Source organism: Acomys minous, assembly GCF_964271855.1.
Source record: "Acomys minous genome assembly, chromosome: 13".
In the NCBI taxonomy this organism is placed as follows: Eukaryota; Metazoa; Chordata; class Mammalia; order Rodentia; family Muridae; genus Acomys; species Acomys minous.
Window position 1 is genome coordinate 90,598,544 of NC_140495.1, and position 23,126 is coordinate 90,621,669.

Sequence of the window (23,126 nt, forward strand, 5' to 3'; positions counted from 1 at the left end):
ACTGGCTACTCCTTCAGAGAACCCAGGCTTCAATTCCCAGCACCCATATGGCAGCTCAAAACTCTCAGTAACTCCAGTTCCAGAAGATCTGACACCTTCAGTCAAACAGACATGGAGGCAAAACACCAAGGCACAGAAATAAAAATAAGTAAATCATTTGTAAAAATTTAAACAATGTTGCAAATAAGTGTGTGTGGGATGCTTAGCTAGTCTGTTATCATCTTACAAACAAATAGACTAATAATAGGTTACAAAAATAAACAAAGTATCACGTCTATGTAACACAGCCCTAGAATACATAGTAACAACTGACAAGTGAAGGAAACAGTCTCAAAGGCGCAACTTAAAACTCTGGTAACCACCCTGCATCCTGTTTCAGAACACCACGAAACAAAAACCTAAAAAGCACCAAGTCTCACCTTCCTTCTCTTCCAAGCAGTAAGCACAAATTATTATTTATTCACTTGTTTTTTGCTTTTAGTTTTCTGGCCTGGTTCTCCTTGTTAGCCTTTAATCTATTAGAAAGCAGGAAATACAATGAGTGTGTGTGTGTGTGTGTGTGTGTGTGTGTGTGTGTGTGTGTAAGAGTGAGCACTTCACAAACACCACTGTAGCTCCATCTTTTTGGATGCACATCTTTTTGGATGTTAATGCATTAACATTATTGTTAATGTTTTTGCTCAGAAAGAAATCTTTATGGAGCATTCAAATGAGACAAGGGATAATTCCAAATATTCTGAATATTGTGCCATTCAAAACCTAACCTTTCTGGCCAGATGTGATGGCCCAGGCCTGTAATCCCAGCACTCAGGAGGCAGATAGATTTCTGTGAGTTCAAGGCCAGTCTGGTTTACAAACCCAGTACAGGATAGCCAAAGACAAACAGAGGGCACCCTGTCTCAAAAAACAAAAACAATAACAACCAAAAACAACCAACCAACCAAACAAACAAACAAACCATGCATTCAAACATAGATACATGCATGATACATGCAAGTGCCCTGTCTTCTGCTAGTGTGACACAAGCCTGATGCCTCATGTCCAGTTACCCCCACCCCCTTTTACGTTTTCCCCTTTATCAGCATCATCAAGGAAGGAAACGCTAAGAGGAGGGTTGCTTGCTTCAACATCACTTCCTCAGAAGCTGCCTCTGCAGACAGCTTCCTGGTTTAACATTCACTGACGTTTCTGTATTTATTCATCCAGTTATTTCAAGTAACGAGACCTTAATAATGTTTTATAGTCAATGAAGGGACAGGATCCAAGTGAAGACAGTTAGGTGTGGCCCCCACCCCAGAATGCCCACTTGGTTAAAGGTCCTTTAGACTTCCAGGTGAGGTGTAAAATTAGTATAGCTGCCCTTCGCCCTTGTTACTATTTCCATTAACTTGGTTTTGATCCTTCTTAGAAGGCCACCAAGTTCTCAAAAGCCAAACCAAACACCAGGTTATTTCTTCTTCTTTTCTTCTTTCTCTTTTTATTTTATTTTATTATTATTATTTTTTTTTTTTTTTAGTTTTTTTTTTTTTTTTTTTTTTTTTTTTTTAGTTTTTTTGAGACAGGGTTTCTCTGTGTAGCCTTAGCTGTCCTGGCCTCTCTTTGTAGACCAGGCTGGCCTCAAACTTACAGAGATCCACTTCCTTCTGCCTCCTGAGTGTTAAGATGACAGGCATGTGCCACCACACCCCACACCAAGGTAGTTTTTTATTTTCCCATAATTTCCTACATATGTAATACACTTTGATCACACATCCCATTTTAGCCCCTCTCTATCCTGACAAACTCCTCCCCGAGTCCCCTCTCCCCATGTGTATTTGGGGTCAAATGACAACTTTTGGAAGTGGATCCTGGGGGTGTTGAACTCTGAGTCCCACGTGCTGGGATTACAGCTATAAACTACCACTGGTTCAAAATGCTTCTGTCACTGGCTGGCTCAAACCTCTGAAGCATTGATGATAGGCATCTATCACCCTATGAGCCAATAAATGACACAGGTAGATGGGGGGGGGGTAGAGAGCACTCTTTGCTGTTGCAAAGGACCAGGTTCCACTCCCAGGATCCACCTGGTGGCTCTGAACACCTGACACTAAGGTTCTAGGGATCTTACTCCTCCACCTGACCTCTACAGGCACGTGTCCAAAGCAGGGCATGGTTTCACATGCCTTTAAACCTAGCCCTCAATGAAGAAGAGACAGCAAGTTCCAGGCCAGCCAAGGCTACATAGTGAAATACTGTCAGATAAAAGGGGAGGTGCTGGGAAGGAGGAGGAGCGGGAGGGACACAAAGAGAAATGGAAAGGTGCATGTGATCAAATTATATAGTGTGTACAGCCAGACGTGGTGCCGCACACCTTTAACCCAGCGCTCTGGAGGCAGAGGAAAGCGGATCTGTGAGTTTGAGGCCAGCCTGGTGTACAGAGCAAGTTCCAGGAGAGCCGGGACCATACAGAGAAATTATGTATCTATACTAAATGTCATAACAATGCCCTATGCAGACGGCCCAGTTGGCAAGTTACTTAGTGGACAAGCAGGAGGACCTAAGTTCAGATCTCCAATACCCACTTGAAAAGTCTCTCCCAGTCCTGGGAGGTGGAGACAGGAGGATCCTGGGACTTTGGTTGTAGTTCGGTGAGAGACCTTGACCAGAAAATAAACTGGAGAAGATTTGAGAAAAACATCTGACTGGGACTTCAGGCCTCTGCGGATGTGTGCACATGAACATTCACACATTGGTCATAATGTATTATGTATAAATTAATATGCTAAAAAAACTTTTTAAAAGATCAATTTAGATAAATAAGTAACGGAACCCAAATGGATCAACCAATTGTTTTATTATTATTAAAGAATAAAAGAGGCCAGGTATGGCTGCTGCTCATGCCTTTAATCCCAACATTTGGCAGGCAAAGACTGGTGGATCTTTGTGAGTTCCAAGCTAGCCTGGTGGACATAATAAGAACCTGCCTCCCCACCCCCACCCCATCCCTTGGTGGTGGTGGTGGGGGGGGGGGACTGAGGCTGGTGAAGTAAGGAGAAAGAGACGATGTAAATTTGGTCCTGCATCTGGAGTCAGAAGTTAGGGTTAGGGTTAGCCAGAGCAAGGTGCAATATAAACCTTATTTCCAGTTTCCTCCATCATCTGGTTCCTCATCTAACGGGACCCTGAGATATTTGAAGGTCTAAGGGACCAGGGCAAACAGGTGAGCCAGGCCTTTGGCATAATGGCACCTTTGCATGACAGAAGTAAGACAGGGGACAAGCCGGGCGGTAGTGGCGCACGCCTTTGATCCCAGCACTCGGGAGGCAGAGGCAGGCGGATCTCTGTGAGTTCAAGGCCAGCCTGGTCTACAAAGTGAGTCCAGGACAGCCAAGGCTACACAGAGAAATCCCACCTGCACAGTCCCATCAGCGAGCCCCTGCCAAGGGTCTAGACAGATAGAACCTTTGAGTTCTAGCTCCCAGTGTTCAGCTGAGAGCTATCTCCTACCCCTAAACCCTGCATAATATCCCAAAGAACACTCGAGTTGTGAGGCTGTTTCCTCTAGTTGAGTCTTACACACCCATGGTTCACCTCTGAATGAGTACTTCTAGCAGGGCTGCAGCGAAACAAAGCTTTCTAAGATTTTTATTTTCATCTGTGTGTGTGCAGATACACGTGACAGGATGCTGAAAAGGCGAAGAGAATCAAAATTCACTATTCTTATTGAAAATCCTGCATTTACAAGCTTGAGACAAGACGATCTGGGGCTTGAGGTAAGAGTAGGCAGACCTCCCTATACTATAAGATGAGTGCCTGTCTTAAATAAAGCACAGGAAAATTTTTCAAAAAGCAAGCTGGGCTGCAGTGGTGCATGCCTTTCATCCCAGCACTCTGGAAGTGGAGGAGGCGAGGCGGATCTCTGAGCTAGGGTGCATATCGCTCTCAACCTTTACCTATGTCAGGTGACCCAGAGCACCGGTAACTCCAGTGCACAGAGATCTGATGCCCTCTTCTGGACTTCATGTTTTCCTGCAGTCATTTGCACATACACAGAAATATACAAGAAATTCAAAATAACATTTTTTAGCCAGGTGGTAGTGATACTTGCCTTTAGTCCCAGCACTTAAAAGACAGAAGCAGGTAGATCTAAGTTCAAGGCTAGCTAGTTCAACAACAGCCATGGCTACATAGAGGAATGTTGACTTGAAACCCACCCTCCCAAAAGAAACCTTTTCATTCTAGGAAGGAAAAAAAAAAAAAAGGTAAGCAAGAATTCAGTTCTGCTTGCTGGGGCAGAAGAAATTAGACCACCCACAGACATTTACTTTAAAAACCTAAAAGGGTCAGCCAGGCACAGTAGCATAAACCTGTAATTCAAATACTCAGAAGCAGAGGCGGGTGGATATGAGTTTGAGACCAGCCTGGTCTACACAGTAAGTCCAAGGCTACATAGAGAAACCCTGTCTCAAAAGAAACCAAAAACAAGCAAAAACCTGAAAGGATCACAGTCTACTGCATGAGTCCACAAAGGAGCATATGCTGCACTTACTTCTGACATGTAATAGGTGACAGGAGATGCAAAGACCAATAAAACACAGAATTAGGGCCGGAGAGGTGGCTCAGTGGTTAAGAGCACTCACTGGCTGCTCTTCCAAAGGTTCTGAGTTCGATTCCCAGCAACCACATGGTGGATCTGAGGTTCTCTTCTTGGGTGCAGGCATATATGTAGGCAGAATACTATATATATAGTAAATAAAAAAACTTTTTTTAAAACATACAATTAAATAACTTGTGTCCCAACATGGAGGGAACTTAAGAACCATGATTATCATTGTGTGTACTGTTTCTTTTTTGCACAAGTATGGGCACACATACACACACACACACACACACACACACACACACACAGGCACACGGGCACACGGGCACACGGGCGTGCACTTATTTATGAAACACAACAGCAAAACCAAAATTGCTTCTTTGTGGTTTTAAGACAGGGTCCCCAGTAACCCAGGATAGCCTCAAACTCACTATATAGCCGAGGCTAGCCCTGAATGCCTAGCCCTTCTGCTTGTACCTCTAAAGTGCTAGGATTACAGGTGGGTGCCACCACAATCCACATGCAAACCAGGCAATATTTAAGTCAGTATTAGTTGGGAGGTATAAAACATTGCCAGCGGATAGCTCACATGAAGAAGAAAAACACAAGATGGTTTAATGGGCCCCACATACAACCCCTACTTGATTTGTCCAGGCCTCATGAAAATGCATGCCAAATAGTTACACTCATTTCACAAAGCCTGCCACTTTGCTGACTCTGTGGTCGCTGTCTAGTAAGCATTTCTTGTTTGATGAATAACGTCCATGCCCTTTCTGTGTGCGCACAGGAAACAGAAACCTCAAGGTGGTCAGTGAAACCAACAAGCGAGGCAGTGCCCGGCTCTGGGTGCCAGCAGTTCCAAGTCACACAACCCGGCAGCAAATGAGACTGACTCGGCCACCATTCAGCACGCGGGAGGGCTAAAACTTTATTTGCAAACACAAAACTATAATTACACTCAAATCCTTTTTAGATTAAACACGTGGAACAATTCTACAGATAGTGTTTAATATTCCCTCTACAATTGAAATGCTTGCTAACTAACATTCATAGTACTGCAGTACACAGTGCTTGAAATCTTAAACCTGTGAGCAAAAATTGGCTAGACGAAGACTATCCTCGAACTTCTAGTGAGACCATAGGCTTTTAAATTAACTCTTCCATTCCATAGCAGAGCTGCAAACAGATTCCAAGCTAACAACCAAATCAGGTTACTGCTGAAAGCTCAGCATGCAATCTATACAAAGTAAGGAAAACATGCTGATGCCTTACAGTCTAAGGCAGCCAAAATTAAAGATGACACAGTGAGCATTTCATATGGAGCAGCTAAGAGTTCAGCTGTAAGGTCTCAATGCACTAGAAGTTGAACTAATAACCTCTAATGCCACCCATCCCCTCCCCCAACTGAAAAAAAAAATCAGATTTTTTACGATAGTATTTTCTAGGTGTTTTTTAAAAAATGTTTAATACAGTGAATCATAGCTGTCAACTTCCCCACGGTGGAGCTGATGTCCACGGGGTCCAGCACGCAGATGCAGGTGGCACAGAGGGAGCAGGAGAGGAGAAGGATTATTCAATACTTTGCATATAAACTTTTCGTCTGTGTAACACTTGTAAGAAGCTGAAAATAAAGGATGCTAATGTGGACATAAGGAGATGAAGGAAGAAGCGAGAGACTCTGGCTGAGTGAAAAATGCGCGTAGCCCCTGACAACCTGGGAGAATCCACATCCACTGTACCGCAAATTCACCCTCAGGTGACAGAAAAATACTGTATGAAATGAAATATATATATATATCATTTAATCAACAGCTGATTACCTTTAAAACTTTGGGCTTCTTTTCCCTCTGGGGCCTCTTGTTTTCTTTTGTAACCTAAAATTAAAATTAAAAAAAAAAAAGTAAAATTGAAATGTGAGCCTCCATTTTAAAAATATATATCAGCTCCCACCCTCCCCCCCAAAATTTTTTTTTCTACTTCTCTGTAACAATTACTTACTTATATTATTTAATGCCATCAACATGTTAGTCAGTTTAGACCCTGAAGAGCTTATGTAAAATGTATACTTTAAAAGTCACTGGAAAGAAAAACAACCTTGCATAAATAAAGATGGAGGGAAATGCCCCTTTTCCCCCTAAAAGTCTGTCTTAATTAGCTCTGCATTCTTCACGGCGAAGCCCACGAGGTAGCCATCTTGCCTACTTCTGCAGAGGAAGCCTCCACAGAGAGCAGCTCTGCAAACTGCTTTTGCTATCATTATCATGGTGTTTAAAGGCAGCCCTGGCCTGCCAGCACTGTAGACGTGCTGGGCATGCCTTTTGCAAAAACAGCCCCACAAAGAGTGCAGCCAATGGCAAGGCAGAGCTTAGAGACTCCAAAGAGATCTTCGCAGCCTAGCACTATCCCAGACAAAGGATCTCCTGTGAGGCTGGGCTCTCACCACAGGACACAGGCAACCACAAGCTGCGACATGGAGTTCTCTGCAGAGGATCTGGTCGCCGCCACCGAAATCACAGGAGGCTTCTGCAAAAGACAACGTTCGCAAATCCCCCAGGTCGCCACCGTCGGATCGATGGCGGAGGCTCCCTGAGCAAGAACCTCTGGGTGGCACCAGGGCAGGTCGGCGCAGGGAGGGGCGCGCTGTTCTGTATCACCGGGCAGGGGATACCCCTGAGCCAAAGGGGGCATCGGGGCTCACAGCAACCCTGGAAGGTATTGTGCATTTTGACTTTATAAGGCAAGACTAAATATTGGCGATATTGAAGGCAGGGAGGTTAAGTGAGGACAGCGCAGGCTCAGCTGTTCGGCTGCGCGGCTCATTCCTGGGAACCACACCTCTGTGCAGCCAGCGCTTGGCCTAGAAACGGCGATTTGATTTCTGTCAATAAATGTCCAACAACAAAGTCTGACTGAAAAATAACAATCGGCCACCGAGAGAAAGGACAGGGTGTGGACAGGAGAGGGGGTGGAGTTTTCAAGATACACTTGCCACTCTCTCTTGGTTGACCATAGAGATGGAAGGCCATATGTAAACTGATGATGACCTTCAGTGCCCAAAGAAATTCGTGCCTTCCCAAAACGCAGACTCCAACCTGAACCTTTAGGGGAAGAAAAAGCATTTCTGGCTTCTCTCCTCCCAAGATCATCAAGTGCAACCAAGTCTCTCTTCTCAAGCCGCCAACTGGATTCCCAGGTGGCGCCAGCCTGCGCGCGGGCTTGGTGGTCAACCAGCCACTTCCCCAAGAGCTGAACCTGAGCCCTGAGCAGAGAGGGCATGGGGGGGGTGGGGTGGGGTGGGGGGGGTGGCGGTGAACTTGCCACCAACGCGCTCGCGCCTGCGTGTGTACACACACACAGACACACACACACACACACACACACCTGGACTGCATCCACGCTCAGTGGATGGTAGGCATTGGGAACAGGCAATGCATGTCACCTGCCAGACACCAACAAAGTGCAGTCTCCTGTTCGCTCCCTTGCGTTTCTTTTAACAGCCGCAAAGGCTCTAGTGGCAGAGGACCAGAATAGCTGTGGCAAGCTGGGCTGGTCCCAAGGTCACTGCCAAAAAGCTGTACGGAGGCTGATCACAGTCCCATCACAGCCACCTTGACAGCTGCACAGCTCTTGGGAAGCCAGCCCAAGCTCCTGCCTCCCCCGGGGGCCAAAGTTTCTGCAGTACATTTGCAGGATTGGCAGGATGGCTTGCCTGGCTGTGAGGCCAAAAATGGGTTTTCCACTTGCAGTTGGAGTCAGAACAGATTCCCACAACCAGAAACTCTGAACGGAGTGAGGGCCGGAAGGCCTGTGTTTCATCACCCTCCCTTTCTGTGGCTTTTAGGCTGCCACGAAAGCACACTTTCCTTGTACAGTGTGTTGTTTTCCCATTTATTTAGTTATCTATTCATTAGTACTGCGGCTTGAACCTAGGGACTCGTGCATGCTAAGCTAGTGCTCTACTAATGAGCTGCGGACTCCCCTGTTTTCAGATTTCCCTCTTTATACCATGCCCTGAACTGCCCTGCCATCCACCAATGTTTTAACTAATTCACAGATGGGGGGGCACGGGGGTTAATTCACAGATGGACGGAGGGGCGCGGGAAACTACTGAAGCTAGTCATGGTGATAACAAAGTTGACTAACTCTATGACACTCTGGAGGCTAAGGCAGGAGGAGCTTCAGCTAGAGTGAGACCCTGCCTCCCAATAATCACACAACCACAAACAAAAACCGTGTCCATGCTTGCAATTGCAGCACCCAAGGAAGACCTGGGCAGGAGCACTGCGATAAGTTCAAAGCCAGCCTGGGATGCAATGCAAGTACCAGGCTGGCCATTGCTTATATAGCAAGTCTGTCTCCAAAAAAAAAAAAAAAAAAAAAAAAAAAGAAGGGGAGGTGGGGAGATAAAAAGCAAAGAAAGGTACAAACCCTATCTATCCCAGTACCTGTGCGGCGTTCAACTTTTTTTTTTTATTACATACCCAGTGTTCTGCCTCCATATACACCTGCACATCAGAAGAGGACACTGGATTTCACTATAGATGGTTGTGAGCCACCATGTGGTTGCTGGGAATTGAATGAACTCAGGACCCCTGGAAGAACAGACAGTGCTCTTAACCGCTGAGCCATCTCTCCAGCCCTGGTGTTCAAGTTTTGGTTGGACATTTATACCAAAACCGAGGGATTCTGACCTAACCATAAGACCAAGCACAGGAGCCTCCGTGGCACCAGAAGTGGTGGCACACACCTTTAACCAATCCCAGCATTTGGTAGGCAGAGGCAGGCGGCTCTCTGTGAGTTCAGTGGCAGCCTTGAGTTCCGGGACAGCCAGAGCTCTGTAGTGAGACCCTGTGTCGGGGCTGGGGCTGAGGCAGTGGGAACTTGGTGGGGGAACCAAAGCAACCAAGAAGCAGATGGCAGCGCACGGTTGTCACATACAGAGAGGCTGGAGAACGGGTGCTGGGTAACACCCATCATTTAGCTGATGTTGAAGTTCATCCTTGAAGGACGCCCCAATCCCATTTTCCTTTCGGCTACTAAGCATTTACTTGCGCACGTGTGATTGTGTCGGAGACACTCTCCATAGCACACGGAGTACAAACGATTGGTTCGCAGAGTTCATTGTCTCTTTCCACCATCGGAGTCCCAGGGATCAAGTTTAGGTCAGGTTTGACAACAAGAGCTAGCTAAGCCTGGTCTACAAAGCGACTCCAGGACAGCCAAGGCTAACACAGAGAAACCCTGTCTCGAAAAACCAAAAAAAAAAAAAAAAAAAGGCTAGCTAAAGGCTAGCCACTGTACAATCCCATCAGCCTGTCACTCAGGGCAGCCTCTCCCTTGTTTGAGGGCCGTGCCTTTTCTCTCAGGGAGTGTGCCTCCTCCCTTGGATATATAGCTCAATATCTAGTAAATTCACCACGACACATTATGCTAGGATTCTATAGTTCAAATCAATGTGTTACCTGTGGACCCCAACTGAATGCTGCTCAGAGAGTGGGTAGGAGAAGTGAGACATTGTGAACTCATAAAAACATTACACTGGGGGACTTTTGTTGTTGTTGTTTAGCTTTTTCAAGACAGGGTTTCTCTGTGTAACAGTCCTGGCTGTCCTGGACTTGCTTTTGTAGAACAGGCTGGCCTCGAACTCACAGTGATCCACCTGCCTCTGCCTCCCAAGTGCTGGGATTAAAAGTGTGCGCCACCACTCCCAGTTTACACTTGGGGACTTAAGGAGACACGGGGGCAGCACTGTTCTGCAAAACTGGTTGTTAAGGAAAGTAAAGCTCATTTCATCCAGATACGTAGTTAAGGAAAGTGCCCAGAACTGCACTGCCTGCCAGGATCAAACCACTGGGATAGGATAAGAGCGCACACTGGCTCAAGGGTAGGAGGGTGTCTACTTCTGCAGCAATCTGTCCTGGTGCCTGCATCTTGTAGATTTGACAGAATCGGGTCAGAACTTAGATAACCATGAGTTTTAATAGGATAAATCAGGAATTAGTAGCAGATGCCACACCTATAATCCCAGCACTACGGTAGGCAGAGGCTCTGTGAGTTCAAGGCCTGCCTGGTCTACGAAGCTAGTACAGGATAGCCAAGGCTACATACACAGAGAAGCCCTGTCTCAAAAGAACAACAACAAAAGAATTGCATTTTTATGGCTGGGCCAATTGCAATAGCTCACACCTTTAATCCCATGAGCTGAGAGGCAGGCGAATCTCTGAAGCCACAGCTGATCTGTATAGCAAGTTTCAGGCTTGACATAGTTACAGAGTGTGACCATGTCTCAACATGTCTATCTCCCCAAAAAAGAATGACAGAAAAACACTGTCTTGAAACCAGCAAACAAACAACAACAACAACAACAACAACAACAACAAAATGACAATTGTTCTTCAGAGGGAGGAAAAAATGTAAAGAAAGCAAACAAACAACATTCAAAGGGGCTAGAGGGTTGCAACTTTTCTTTTGTTTTTTGAGACAAGGTTTATGTAGCCTTGGCTGTCCCGGAACTCACAGTGATTCACCTGCCTCTGCCTCCCGAGAACTGAAGGCTACAAATTTGAGGCTATCCTTTGCTTTGTGAATCCAGGGGCTAGCCTAGGATAAATGAGACCTTGTCTCTAAGGAACATGTACAATATATACAAAATCTTAAGCCAACAACCCCCAACCTCTACCCTAGGTCTAGATATGATATATCGCAAAATTTCAAAGGTTAAAGTTTCCTGTTATCCAAATACTTATTATGTAGCTAATATTCTTTAAATTCAAAGATAAGGAGCTGTATTTGGTTCCTTGCATCTACTGCGAGCTGTTCATAACCACCTGCCTGTTACTAACCTCCAGAAGAGCTGATGGCATCTGCCTTTATGGCCTCCAGGCACCCAAACACATGTGGTGTGCACTCACACAGACACACAGACATATAAAATAACAAAAGTAACATATATTAAAATAAAAAAATAAAAAGCACTCATGAACCTGAGGTTGGTAGCCAACCTGTCAAATAAAAAAATAAAAAAGGGGGCTGTAGAGCTGGCTCAGAGGTTAAAAGCACTGACTGCTCTTCTAGAGGTCCTGAGTTCAATTCCCAGCAACCACACGGTAGCTCACAACCATCTATAACATGATCTGGTGTGTAGGCATACATGTAGTCAGAACACTATATACATAACTGTATACATAAATTTTTTTTAAAAAGGCATGGTGGTGCACACCTTTAATACCAGCACTCGGGAGGCAGAGGCAGGCAGATCGCCATGAGTTTGAGGCCAGCCTGGTCTACAAAAGTGAGTCCAGGATAGCCAAGACTATTACACATAGAAACCCTGTTTCGAAAAACCTAAAAAAAAAAAAAAAAAGATGTGGAAAAGGTCTTTTACATTCTTACTCCTAGACCCAGAATAGTGATTCTTTAGTATTTTACAATACAAACCCTTCAGAAATAGCTTGTAGGTGTCAAGAGTGAAGGGCTTATCTCAACAAAAATATAAACTCTGCTCTTTTGTCACCAGCCACCTTAAAAGGTAACTGTTAAAGAGTTGTCTCAATGCATGTGTCAGGACCTGGGGTAGGAGGAAAGCACCCAGCAATGCCAGCAAGATCCCAAGAGGTCTCAGGCTCAACCTCACTTTTTTTTTCTTCTTTGAGACAGGGTCTCTCTGTGTAGCCTTGGCTGTCCTAGAACTCACTCTGTAGACCAGGCTGGCCTTGAACTCACAGAGATATGCCTGCCTCTGCCTCCCCAGTTGTTGTGATCACAGGTGTGTGCCACTGTGACAGCTAACCTCACAATTCTTTAACACTGTGGAATTGATGTAAATTGTAAAAATTGACTATTTTTGTTAGAAACATTTTAGTAAAAAAAAAACAAAACCAATTTGAACAGTATCTTCTTTTGTGTTCTGTGCTTTGCTTGCCTGTCAATCTGTATATGCACTACATATGCAGATCCCAGCAACCACACGGTGGCTCCACTACATATAGAGATCAGTAGTGGGGGGAGGTATCAGATTCCCTTGGAGCTGAATTAGGGGTGAGGGTGGTGTGCCGTGTGGTTGCTCTCAGAACTATGGTCCACTGCAAGAGCAGCAAGAACACTGAGTCACGGCTCCAGTCCTGTAGTGCTGCTAACATGGATAATTTCTCCTCCTTTTTTTTTTTTTTTGAGACCTGACCTGAGGCCGGGCCTGAACTCAGACGGGATGCTAGCCTCATCACCTTGAGTGCCAGGGACAGTGATATCTTACACATGATCAATGTGTCTGCAGAAGTCCCACACACACCCCACTGATGCCGTTATGAGACTGACCTGTAGATGGTGTGATTATGTCACTGGGAAACCTATGGTTATCCATAATTAGTAGAACTAGGTACACGTGAACAGTATAATGAGCAATTAGAACTCAATATTCTATGTCCATCCTGGGAAGTAGCGAGGTACACCTTTAATCCCAGCACTCGGGAGGCAGAGGCAGGCGGATCGCTGTGAGTTCGAGGCCAGCCTGGTCTACAAAGTGAGGCCAGGCCAAAGACAGGGAAACTGTCTCAAAAAAAAAAAACCACCAAAAATCAAAAACAAAAACAAACACAAACAAACAAACAAAAAAAGATTGCCACGGTCTGGAGATGTTAGATTCCTCAGTAAAAGAATATTAATATTCATCTAGTTAGCTTGAGGCTCCAGAGTGAATTCTCAGTATCACCATTTTAAAACAGAAAGCCACATCCAGCAAGCGGCTGTAATCTTAGCCCAGGGGAGGCAGCCATAAAGGGTTTGCTGGCCAGCCAGTCTGAGGAATAGGAGGAAGACATTCCTGCTGACCTCTGTCCTCTAAACCAGCACGCACGCACAAATTCAGCGAAGTAGAGGAAGTACTTGTCATACCTAAAAAGGAATTTAGGATTCCAACACCTCGCCTTCAGTGACTGCCCCTCGGCCAGGCTGCCGCTGTGTCCGCTCCTCCAGCCCTCCCACTCCGCTCATCAGCCCACCTCAGAGAGATGGTGGATAAAGTGAACAGACCTCCCAAGCCACATCCTGACTCCACAATCAACGACCGCCTTAGGCGAGCCATCTGGCTTCCTGAAGCCCCAGAGTGTTACTTCAATAGCTGGAGGCAGAATGTCTTTTTCAGGATGACTGTGAGATCAAAAGTGTGTCAAGTGTTCACCGCAACACTGGAGACCCGATAAATACTCAACGCAAAAGCCAACCTGTTGCAAGACACCAGTGCTGCCTGGCTTTTGACAGGACATAGTATCTGGAACCCCAAGACTCCAGAGGTTTAGGTGAAGGCACTAAGAGTTAAATGCCAGTCTGGTCTATATGCCAACTTTGAGGCTAGCTACGGGTACATAATAAGATCTTTTTCCAAAAGGAACAAAATAATGGGGAAAATTTTTTAAAAGACAATACACACTGACACCAGCCTTCGCTATATGTACATACAGTCCCATACGCTGCTCACCAAATTTAACCAGCATCTATATGCTACATACCACGTACCAGGCACAATGGGTAAAGGAGTGAAGATGGAAGAAAGAATCCTGCCCCCCCCCCCAAACCTGTCACTGAAGAGAGCGCATAGGACCAAGTGCACTTCAATCCGTATGACCTTTTAATTCCACTTTATGATCCTGGATGAAAAAGATTTGGCAAAAGCCACCATGGGAGTGGGTGGGGAAAGGAATAGATTAAAATAAGAGTTAAAAACCTGCTGGGTTCAATTCCCAGCAACCACAGGGTGGTTCACAACCATCTATAGTGAAATCTGATGCCTTCTTCTAGCATGCAGGCACACATGCAGGCAGAATATTATATACATAATAAATAAATCTTTCAAAAAAAAAACTGGGTGTGGTGGTACAAGCCTTTAATCTCAGCACTTAGGAGGCAGAGACAGGTGGATTACCATGAGTTCAACGCTAGCCTGATCTACAAAGCGAGTCTAGGACAGCCAAGGCTACACAGGGAAATGCTGTCTTGGAAAACCAAATATAGATAAATAAATAGTAATAGGACAGAATGAGACTGTGTCTAACTGAAAGGAGTAGAGTCTCTAGATGTTACCCAGGATGGTCTTGAACTCATGAGCTTAAGTGATCCAGCCACTGATCCTCCTGAGTACTAAGACTGCAGTCGTGTCACCACGCTCAGCATGAAAACATTTCAAAAGAGGCAAACGATCACAGCACAGGACAAGGAACGACACCATAATTGTCACATTACCAAAATGTGAAAGAAAATTATAGTGAAAGCCAGGCACTGGGCACCCCCGTAGACACAGCTGTTCCGGAAGCCCACAAGCCCAGGCAATGCTGTTGAGACTCAAAACTGAAAACACTAAACAAAGTAGTGAGATACCATGCTGGGGAAAACACACAATCAGATGAGGTTGGACCTGGCTCAGCAGGTGCTTGCTGCCAAGCTGATCCGCAAGGTACTGCGGATTGAACTCATCCGAAGGGGTATCCTCTGAACTCTTCCACACAAGGGCTGTGATGCTTGGAACATGCTATTCTCTCTCTCTCTCCTCTCTCTCTCTCTCTCTCTCTCTCTCTCTCTCTCTCTCTCTCTCTCACACACACACACACACACACACACACACACACACACACACACACAATGTGCTAAGCACACACCCTTTACTCCCAGGCCCAGTGTTGGGATTAAACTGGCTTTCTTTTGGTTTTGTTTTTTTTTTTCTGAGACAGGGTCTCTCCATGTTAGCCTTGGCTGTCCTGGACTCCCTTTGTAGACCAGGCTGGCCTTGAACTCACAGCAATCCACCTGCCTCTGCCTCTCAGGTGCTAGGATTAAAGGCGTGCGCCACTATACCCGGGAAACAGGCTTTCTTTTCTTCCTATTCTTGACCCTACTTTTGCTCTTTTAACAGGAAACTTGACCACAAACTAAATTTGCATATGGAATGATATATAAACAAGCTGTGGAATGTAAATAAATGTCTAAAAGCACAGACACACCAAAACTCTCTGCGGCTGTGGTGTGGTTGTCGCACTGGAAAGCACCAGGAGAATTCTGCGTCACATGGGAACAAACCAGTTCACAATGCTCAGGCAGGGAAAATTCTGCTGCACAGAAGAACTGAAGACCTGGCTGCGTGTGAGGGTGGAGTGTGTTTGCACATGTTTACGTGTGTGTGAATGTGTGCACATGAGGCCAGAGGTCAAGTTAACCTAAGCTGTTCCTCCCAAGCCAGCTACCTTGTGGGGTTTTTTTTGGTTTTTTTAAAAGATTTTTTCTTTATTATGTATACAGTGTTTTGTCTGCATATATGCTTATGTGCCAGAAGAGGCTACCAGATCTCATTACAGATGGTTGTGAGCCACATGTGGTTGCTGGGAATTGAACTCAGGACCTTTGGAAAAGCAGCCAGTGCTCTTAACCACTGAGCCATCACTCCAGCCCCCTTTCTAGTAGCACTTGATCTGATCTGAGCCATCAAAATGATATTTCTGGGTGGGTATGTTGGCTTATGCCTGTAATACACAGACTGAGGCAGGAGCATTTGTCATTTTGAGACTGGTCTGGGCTATGTTGCAATTTACAGAAGAGCCTAAAGCTACAGTGAGAATTTGTCTAAAAGTAATCACCGTGGCTTGGTGGCACACACTTTTAATTTAAGTATACGAAAGGCAAGTATATCTGTGAGTTCCACACCACACAAGGTGATGCAGTGAGACTCTATCCCAAAACAAACAAACAAACCAAAACAACAGAGATGGCAGTGTAATCAATATAGCACTTTACAATATAATCCAGAAAGTTGCTGCTTAATGACCTGACCAAGCATAACACTTGAACATTTTGGGAAGCATCCTATTTGTTTTTTATTGCTGTGATACTATGCTGACCAAAACCAACTTAGAGGGAGAGAAGGGTTTATTCGGCTTGTACAGTCCAATCACAACCCATTATAAAAGGAAGGCAGGAAGCCAGGTGTGGTGGTGCACGCCTTTAATCCCAGCACTTAGGAGGCAGAGGCAGGCAGATCGCTGTGAGTTCAAGGCCAGCCTGGTCTACAAAGCGAGTTCAGGACAGCCAAGGCTACACAGAGAAACCCTGTCTCGAAAAACAAAAATAAGTAAATAAATAAAATAAATAAAAGGAAGGCAGGGGGCTGGAGAGATGGCTCAATGGTTAAGAACACTGCCTGTTCTTCCAAAGGACTCAGGTTCAATTCCCAGCACCCACATGGCAGCTCACAACTGTCTGTAACTCCCAAGATCTGACACCCTCACACCAGCACACATAAATTACATAAAGCAAATTTTTAAAAAAGGAAGGCAGAGCAGCAACTGAAGCCAGAGGTCCTGGAGGAACACTGGTTACTACTGGCCTGTTATCCAGACACCTGGTCCCCTATGTAACTTTCTTTCTCTTTGTTTTAGTTGTTTTTTGAGACACAGTTTCTCTGTGTAGCCCTGGCTCCCTGGGAACTCCTTCTGCGTTCAGAGAACTGGGACTAAAGGTGTTCCCACCATGCTTGGCCAGACAGATCTTGAGGCAAGGGAAATGCTATTTAGTTTCAGGCAAACCTATGCAGAATGGTGATACACTGTCTCATAAAACAGTGCAGAGGGGTCATGACCCACCCCTGTACTTGGGGAGTAGATGCATGAGGATCAGAAAATTAAGGCCAGTCTAAGCCAGATAGTACATTTGAGTCCAGCTGGATCTACATTAGCCCTTGTCTCAAAACACCAAGTAATACTTTTTGGACTTTATTGCATTTACTTACTGGTAAAGCTGGCTTGTACATCTTGGTGCCGATGTGGAGGTCAGAGGACCTTGGCTCTACCATGTGGGTCCCAGGGACAGCACTCAAATTGTCAGGTGTGGAGGCAACCTGCTGAGCTGTCTGCTTGGCCCCCATAACAACTTTCTAACATTGCAATAATATTTTATCATCCAGGTTTCTAGCTGCAGTTTTCCCCCTAAAAGAAATTAACTTTCCTTTGATAAACAGCTGGTTTGGGATCTGGAGCAGTGAAGACTGCATAAAATGGCAACAGAATATCACCCCAGGAAATACAGTGGCTGGAGGTAGTACAGGTTAAAGAAAGCACAGCCTGGTGTGGTGGCACACGCCTTTAATCCCAGCACTTGGGAGGCAGAGGCAGGCGGATCTCTGTGAGTTTGAAGCCAGGCTAATCTACAAAGAGAGTTCCAGGACAGCCGAGGATACATGAGAAACTGTGTCGAAAAACCAAAAGGAAGAAAAAGAAAAAGAAAGCAGGCTGAGCATCCCACGAAGAGGAAGCCAGTTAGCAGTGTTTCTCAATGGTTTCTGCTTCCTTCTTGCCTCTAGGTTCCTGCCCTGGGTTCCTGCCTTAGCTTCTTCTAATGATGGACTTTAACCAGTAAACTAGACCTTGTAATGCAACAGAACACAGATGAAGGAGACAGCAAAGATCGCTGGCTTTGTATTGCAGATAATCATGTAGATAGATGGTAAGCTGTTGAGCCAACAGGGAAGGGGTTTGAGAAAGACAGCAAATCACTTATCAGGTGATAAGTGAGTTTGCAATGGCAAGGCTCAGCAGCACATGAGAGCCACCCAGCAAGTGATAGCTCCATTGTATTAGAGATGTATTTGTGATCTATTCATAACTGGCGTGCGTGTGTGCGTGTCTGTGTGTGTGTGCGTATGTGTGAGAACTGGTTTGAATATTGTTGGCTGTTTGAGAGAGTTCATACCTTTAATCCCAGGACTCAGGAGACAGAGACAGAGACAGAGAGATCTCTGCTAATTGTAGCCCAGCCTGGTCTAAACAGTGTGATTCTGTCTCCAAGATTTCTTTTTTTTTTTTTTTAACAAAAGTTATCTTCTCTGACCACCTCCCCACCTTTGGTATTTTTAGAAATTGCCATGCTATAACCTAGGTGGGCCTCAAACACAGAGCAATCCTCCTGTCTCAGCATCTGAGTGCTAGGGTTAAACATGTGCCTGTGCCATTAAGTATCCAGCCGAGAGCCGGGCGTGGTTGGCACATGCCTGTAATCCCAGCACTCGGGAGGCAGAGGCAGGCGTATTGCTGTGAGTTCGAGGCCAGCCTGGTCTACAAAGCGAGTCCAGGACAGCCAAGGCTAACACAGAGAGACCTTGTCTCGAAAAACAAAAAGTATCCAGCCAGGGAGAAACACTTTCAATGCCCATCAACACAGGATTGGCTCAATGTCTGTCCCTTTTTTGAAGTCTCAGAGAGGAAGCCAGCATTTTGAGACTGGTAATTTAAGTCTAGAAAAGTTAAAAGGCTAATGCAATTAAAAGTCCACAATCAGGGGGCTGGAGAGATGGCTCAGAGGTTAAGAACGCTGTCTGTTCATTCAAAGGTACTGAGTTCAATTCCCAGCAACCACATGGTGACTCACAACCATCTATAATGAGATCTAGTGCCCTCTTCTGGCAGGCAGGTGTACATGCAGGCAGAGTACTGTATACATAATAAATAAATAAATCTTTTTTAAAAAGTCCACAATCACAGCCTGGCATGGTGGTGCACGCCTGTAATCCCAGCACTCAGGAGACAGAGGCAGGCGGATCTCTGAGAGTTTGAGGCCAACCTGGTCTGCAAATCAAGTTCCAGGACAGCCAGGGCTATTTATTACACAGAGAAATCCTGTTGGGGGGTGGGGGGGCAGAGTTCACTATCTTGGCAACTGAAGAGATGGCTCAGCTGTTAAGAGTACTGGCTGCTCTTCCAGAGGACTAGGGTTCAATTCCCAGCACTCACATCACAGCTCACAACTGTCTGGAACTTCTGTTCCAGGAGACTTGACACACTCATTGAGACAGACATGTAGGTAAAACACCGATGGAAAAATAGATAAGTTAAAAAAAACACAAAAACAAAAACAACAGGGTTGGAGAGATGGCTCAGAAGTTAAGAGCACTGGACTGTTCATCCAGAGGTCCTGAGTTCAATTCCCAGCAACTACATGGTGGCTCACAACCATCTGCAATGTGATCTGATGCCCTCTTCTGGCCTGCAGGTGTACATGCAGGTAGAACACTATATATGTAATAATAAATAAAAAATTTTTTTTAAAGTTCATAATCTTTTGAGAAGCAAAGGGCTCACACTGTAGCCTAGGTTATCCTAGAATTTGCTATGTTGTCCGGGTTAGCCTCAATTCACAATAACCCTTAATCCAATCCCACATGTGCTCAAGCCTGACATGCACATTGTGGAGTCAGTGGAGAAGCTTCAAGAGTTGGTTCTAGCTGAGCATGGTGGCGCATGCCTTTAGTCCCAGTACAGGAGGCAGAGGCAGGTGGCAATCCTGGATTTGCTTTGTAGACCATGCTAGACTCTAATTCACAGCAATGCACTTGTCCCCGCCTCCCTGAGTGCTGGGACTACAGGTGTGCGCCACCGTGCAGGGCTGCATGAGTTCCTATGCACCACGTGCATGCAAGTGTGCCCTGACACAGGCACCTCAGGCAGTCCTGAGCCACCCAGTGCAGAAGGACTAGACATAAGAGTAATCCTTGGCTAGCTACAAACAACCTAAGCTATAGATGGCAAGAGAAAAACGGAAAGCTTAAAGGTAAGAGGCTGGAGAGATGGCTCAGAGGTACTAACTGTTAGAGACAGGTGGATCGATGTGAGTTCAAGGCCTGGTCTACAAAGCGAGTCCAGGACTGTCAGGGCTACACAGAGAAACCCTGTCTTGAAAAATCAAAAAAAAACAAAGAGTACTGACTGCTCTTCCCAGAGGTCCTGATTTCAATTCCCAGCACCCACATGGTGGCTCATAACCATCTGTAATGAGATCTGGTGCCCTCTTCCGGACATGCAGGCAGAACATTGTATACATAGTAAATAAACCTTTAATGGGGAAAAAAGCTGAGAGAGCAGGTAACGGTAAAAAAAAACTTGCTTAGCTTAGGGGAACCCCTAGATGCAATCCTCAGCATCACTCCACCACAAAACGTCATGCACAAGTTCTTAATAGCAAGACGAACCGCTTTTACAAGGGATTATACGGTGGGGGCAGGCTGCGGGTGGTGCACCGAGAACGAGGAGATATGCTCATGTCCTTGGCTGCTTCCTTACCTGTCCCTGTGCGGTGGCCGCTGGCTTCTTTTTGAGCACCTCGCATTTCCTCTTCTTACAGATCTGGTGGCTATTCTTTCTGTTCTTGCAGTAGGTACACTCGCCACAGTTGGCCTTCTGCTGGCAGGGCCCACAGACCCCACAGGGCTTGCGTTTCCTCTTCTCCGCAGCTGGCGGTGTAGATTTACATGGGCGAGAAGAGGCGCTGGCCTGTGGAAGTGGCCCAGGCATCCCTGTGGTTTTGACATCAGCTGAGCTGGTCACGCTGACCTGAGAAATCCCTCCTTCCAATTTGCCGGGAGCAGCCTGAGAGGCCTGGGTAAGATCCAGCGGCGCGTGCTGGGGTTCCTCCGCGGGGACAATTGTAAAACCATGTGTGTTAGCTGGAAAAGGGCTTGCACACAACTTCTCAGCTTGTATCGTGTTTGCAGCGATTACTGGAGGTATTGAACTTGACGCCGAGATGGGCGGGGCTTGGAATGTGTGTCCTGAGTCCAAAGTTACAATCGGTACAGCACCTTGGACCTCAAGCCCACAGGAGGCAGAGGTGTGAGGCTCGGGCCCGGAAGAACTACTGTAGGTAGCAACTGTGTTTGGAGGTGAGGGAAGGAAGATAGGCAGGTCTGGGGAAACGCCCATATCGGCACCCGTAATTTCTTGTTGGTTTAGCATAGTAATAGCACCAAGACCCTCTGGTGAGTCTGAGACCTTGGCCAGGTCCTCACCAGGAACTAAGTTAGCACCAGGAAATCCCCACTGTGGTGGGCTCGTACTGAAAGCCGGTCCCAGGACAGAAGTGGCCACCAGAACCTGATCTGGGTGGCATCCTCCTTGATCTGGGGTTTCTTCTTGGGTTTCTTCTTGGGGTTTAGTATCCAGGACATCTGGCTGTGAGCCCGCCAAGAGGAATTTTATCAGAGCTGTGGGATATATAGAGCCATCAAGAGACATGCAAGCTTTAAGGTCCAATTCCGGTACAAGCTTAAAAGAGCTGGAGGCGGGAAAGCAACTGTGTTCCTGTTCCGCAGGATTCAGAGAAGGGACAGATGGTTTCACAGGCTCTTCTTGTGACCCCAAGTCTTCTAACTGATTGCTAGTGTTATTCTGGGAGATGACTTCGGGAGTTGATCTTTGGGGCGAGGGGGCACGCTCCTGAGGGGCAGCAGCGCTCACTTCATCTGCTGTCTCCTGAGAGAGCGGTCCTTCACAGTGTGTTCCTTCCGCTGGCCCAGAAAGGTGCTCCGCTGCAGGGTTCTCATCTGCGGAAGGACAGCTTTGGGAATCTTCTACCCTGTGAGGCCAAGACTGGGTTATCTCTTGGCTCTCATCCTCAACTAAAGACGTGTTCTGTTCATCAGTTAGCCTCTCTGTGTCTGCGGACATGATGGCATCCTGGCTGGGGACTGAACCATTTTCTGAGTACTCCATCTCCGTATCGCGTTGGGTATTATGACTACACTGCTGCTTCTCAGAACCCTTTGAAGGTAGCACTTTCTTAGGTTTCGGTGTAATTACGGAGCGCTGGGAGAGCCGCCAGCTAAGAGAGGTCCTTCGAAGAGCCATGGTAAACCCGTTGCAAGTTAAGGATTCTGGGTTCTGAAAAAGGACTTGTGAGCGATCTTTATTCATTCGGGCAGCCCCGGCTCTTGTCAGAAGACTTGGGGCCGGCGTGGGGGTTTTGTCTTCTGTCTCTTTCTTACCATCTCTTCCTTGAATTACCTGCTTCAGTTTCCCAGGGTTCACGGGCTTCCCTGATGCCCCATGTTTGGCAGCCTGCTTTGATGTCTTCTTCTTCGTCAGGCAGCTTTTCTTTTTGTGTAGCTTTGCTTTGACGGATTTGGAAGGCTTTGCATTGCAGGACCGAGACATGGCTGCAGAGTAGAACATGCAAGGCTGCAGGACACAGAGTCATTGGTCCTTTACAAAGTCTTCCTTCTGAGGAGAATCTGGAAGTGTTGCCGATCTTGGTCACGTGAGGATTTAGTCTAAAATAACAACAACAACAAAATTATTATTAGTCCTTTGTACTCTACTAGAAAGATAGATTAATAACTGGGAAACTGAGAATGTTTACTGCCAAGGAAAAAATTATGCCCTGTCTCGAAAAACCAGAAAAGAAAAAATTATGCGGATAGAGCACAATGGTGCACACCTTTAATCCCAGCACTTGGGAGGCAGAGGCAGGGGATCGCTGTGAGTTCGAGGCCAGCCTGGTCTACAAGGTGAGTCCAGGACAGCCAGGATTACACAGAGAAACCCTGTCTTGAAGATTTAAAAAAAAAAAAAGCCGGGCGGCGATGGCGCACACCGTTAATGCCAGCACTCGGGAGGCAGAGGCATGTGGATGGCTGTGAGTTCGAGGCCAGCCTGGTCTACAAAGGGAGTCCAGGACAGCCAAGGCAACACAAAGAAACCCTGTCTCGAAAAACCAAAAAAAAAAAAAAAAAGAAGAAGAAGAA

The 23,126-nt window shown here is 46.1% G+C and overlaps 1 protein-coding gene across 4 annotated transcripts in view; it reads right to left on the reverse strand.

Moving 5' to 3' along the window:
- Positions 1-23,126, reverse strand: part of TET1 (tet methylcytosine dioxygenase 1) — an 87,900-nt gene that overhangs the window by 59,259 nt on the left and 5,515 nt on the right. Inside the window, exons 4-5 of one of the 4 annotated variants that reach the window (XM_084751921.1) lie at positions 20,668-22,652; positions 6,400-6,453 (exon numbers count right to left, since the gene is read on the reverse strand). In XM_084751921.1, coding sequence (XP_084608047.1) covers positions 6,400-6,453; positions 20,668-22,554 — 1,941 coding nt within the window. In that variant the 5' untranslated portion in view covers positions 22,555-22,652. Of the gene's footprint in view, positions 1-6,399; positions 6,454-6,577; positions 7,872-20,667; positions 22,653-23,126 lie in introns of those variants that run through there. The other 3 variants (XM_084751924.1, XM_084751923.1, XM_084751922.1) reach the window with 3 other exon arrangements.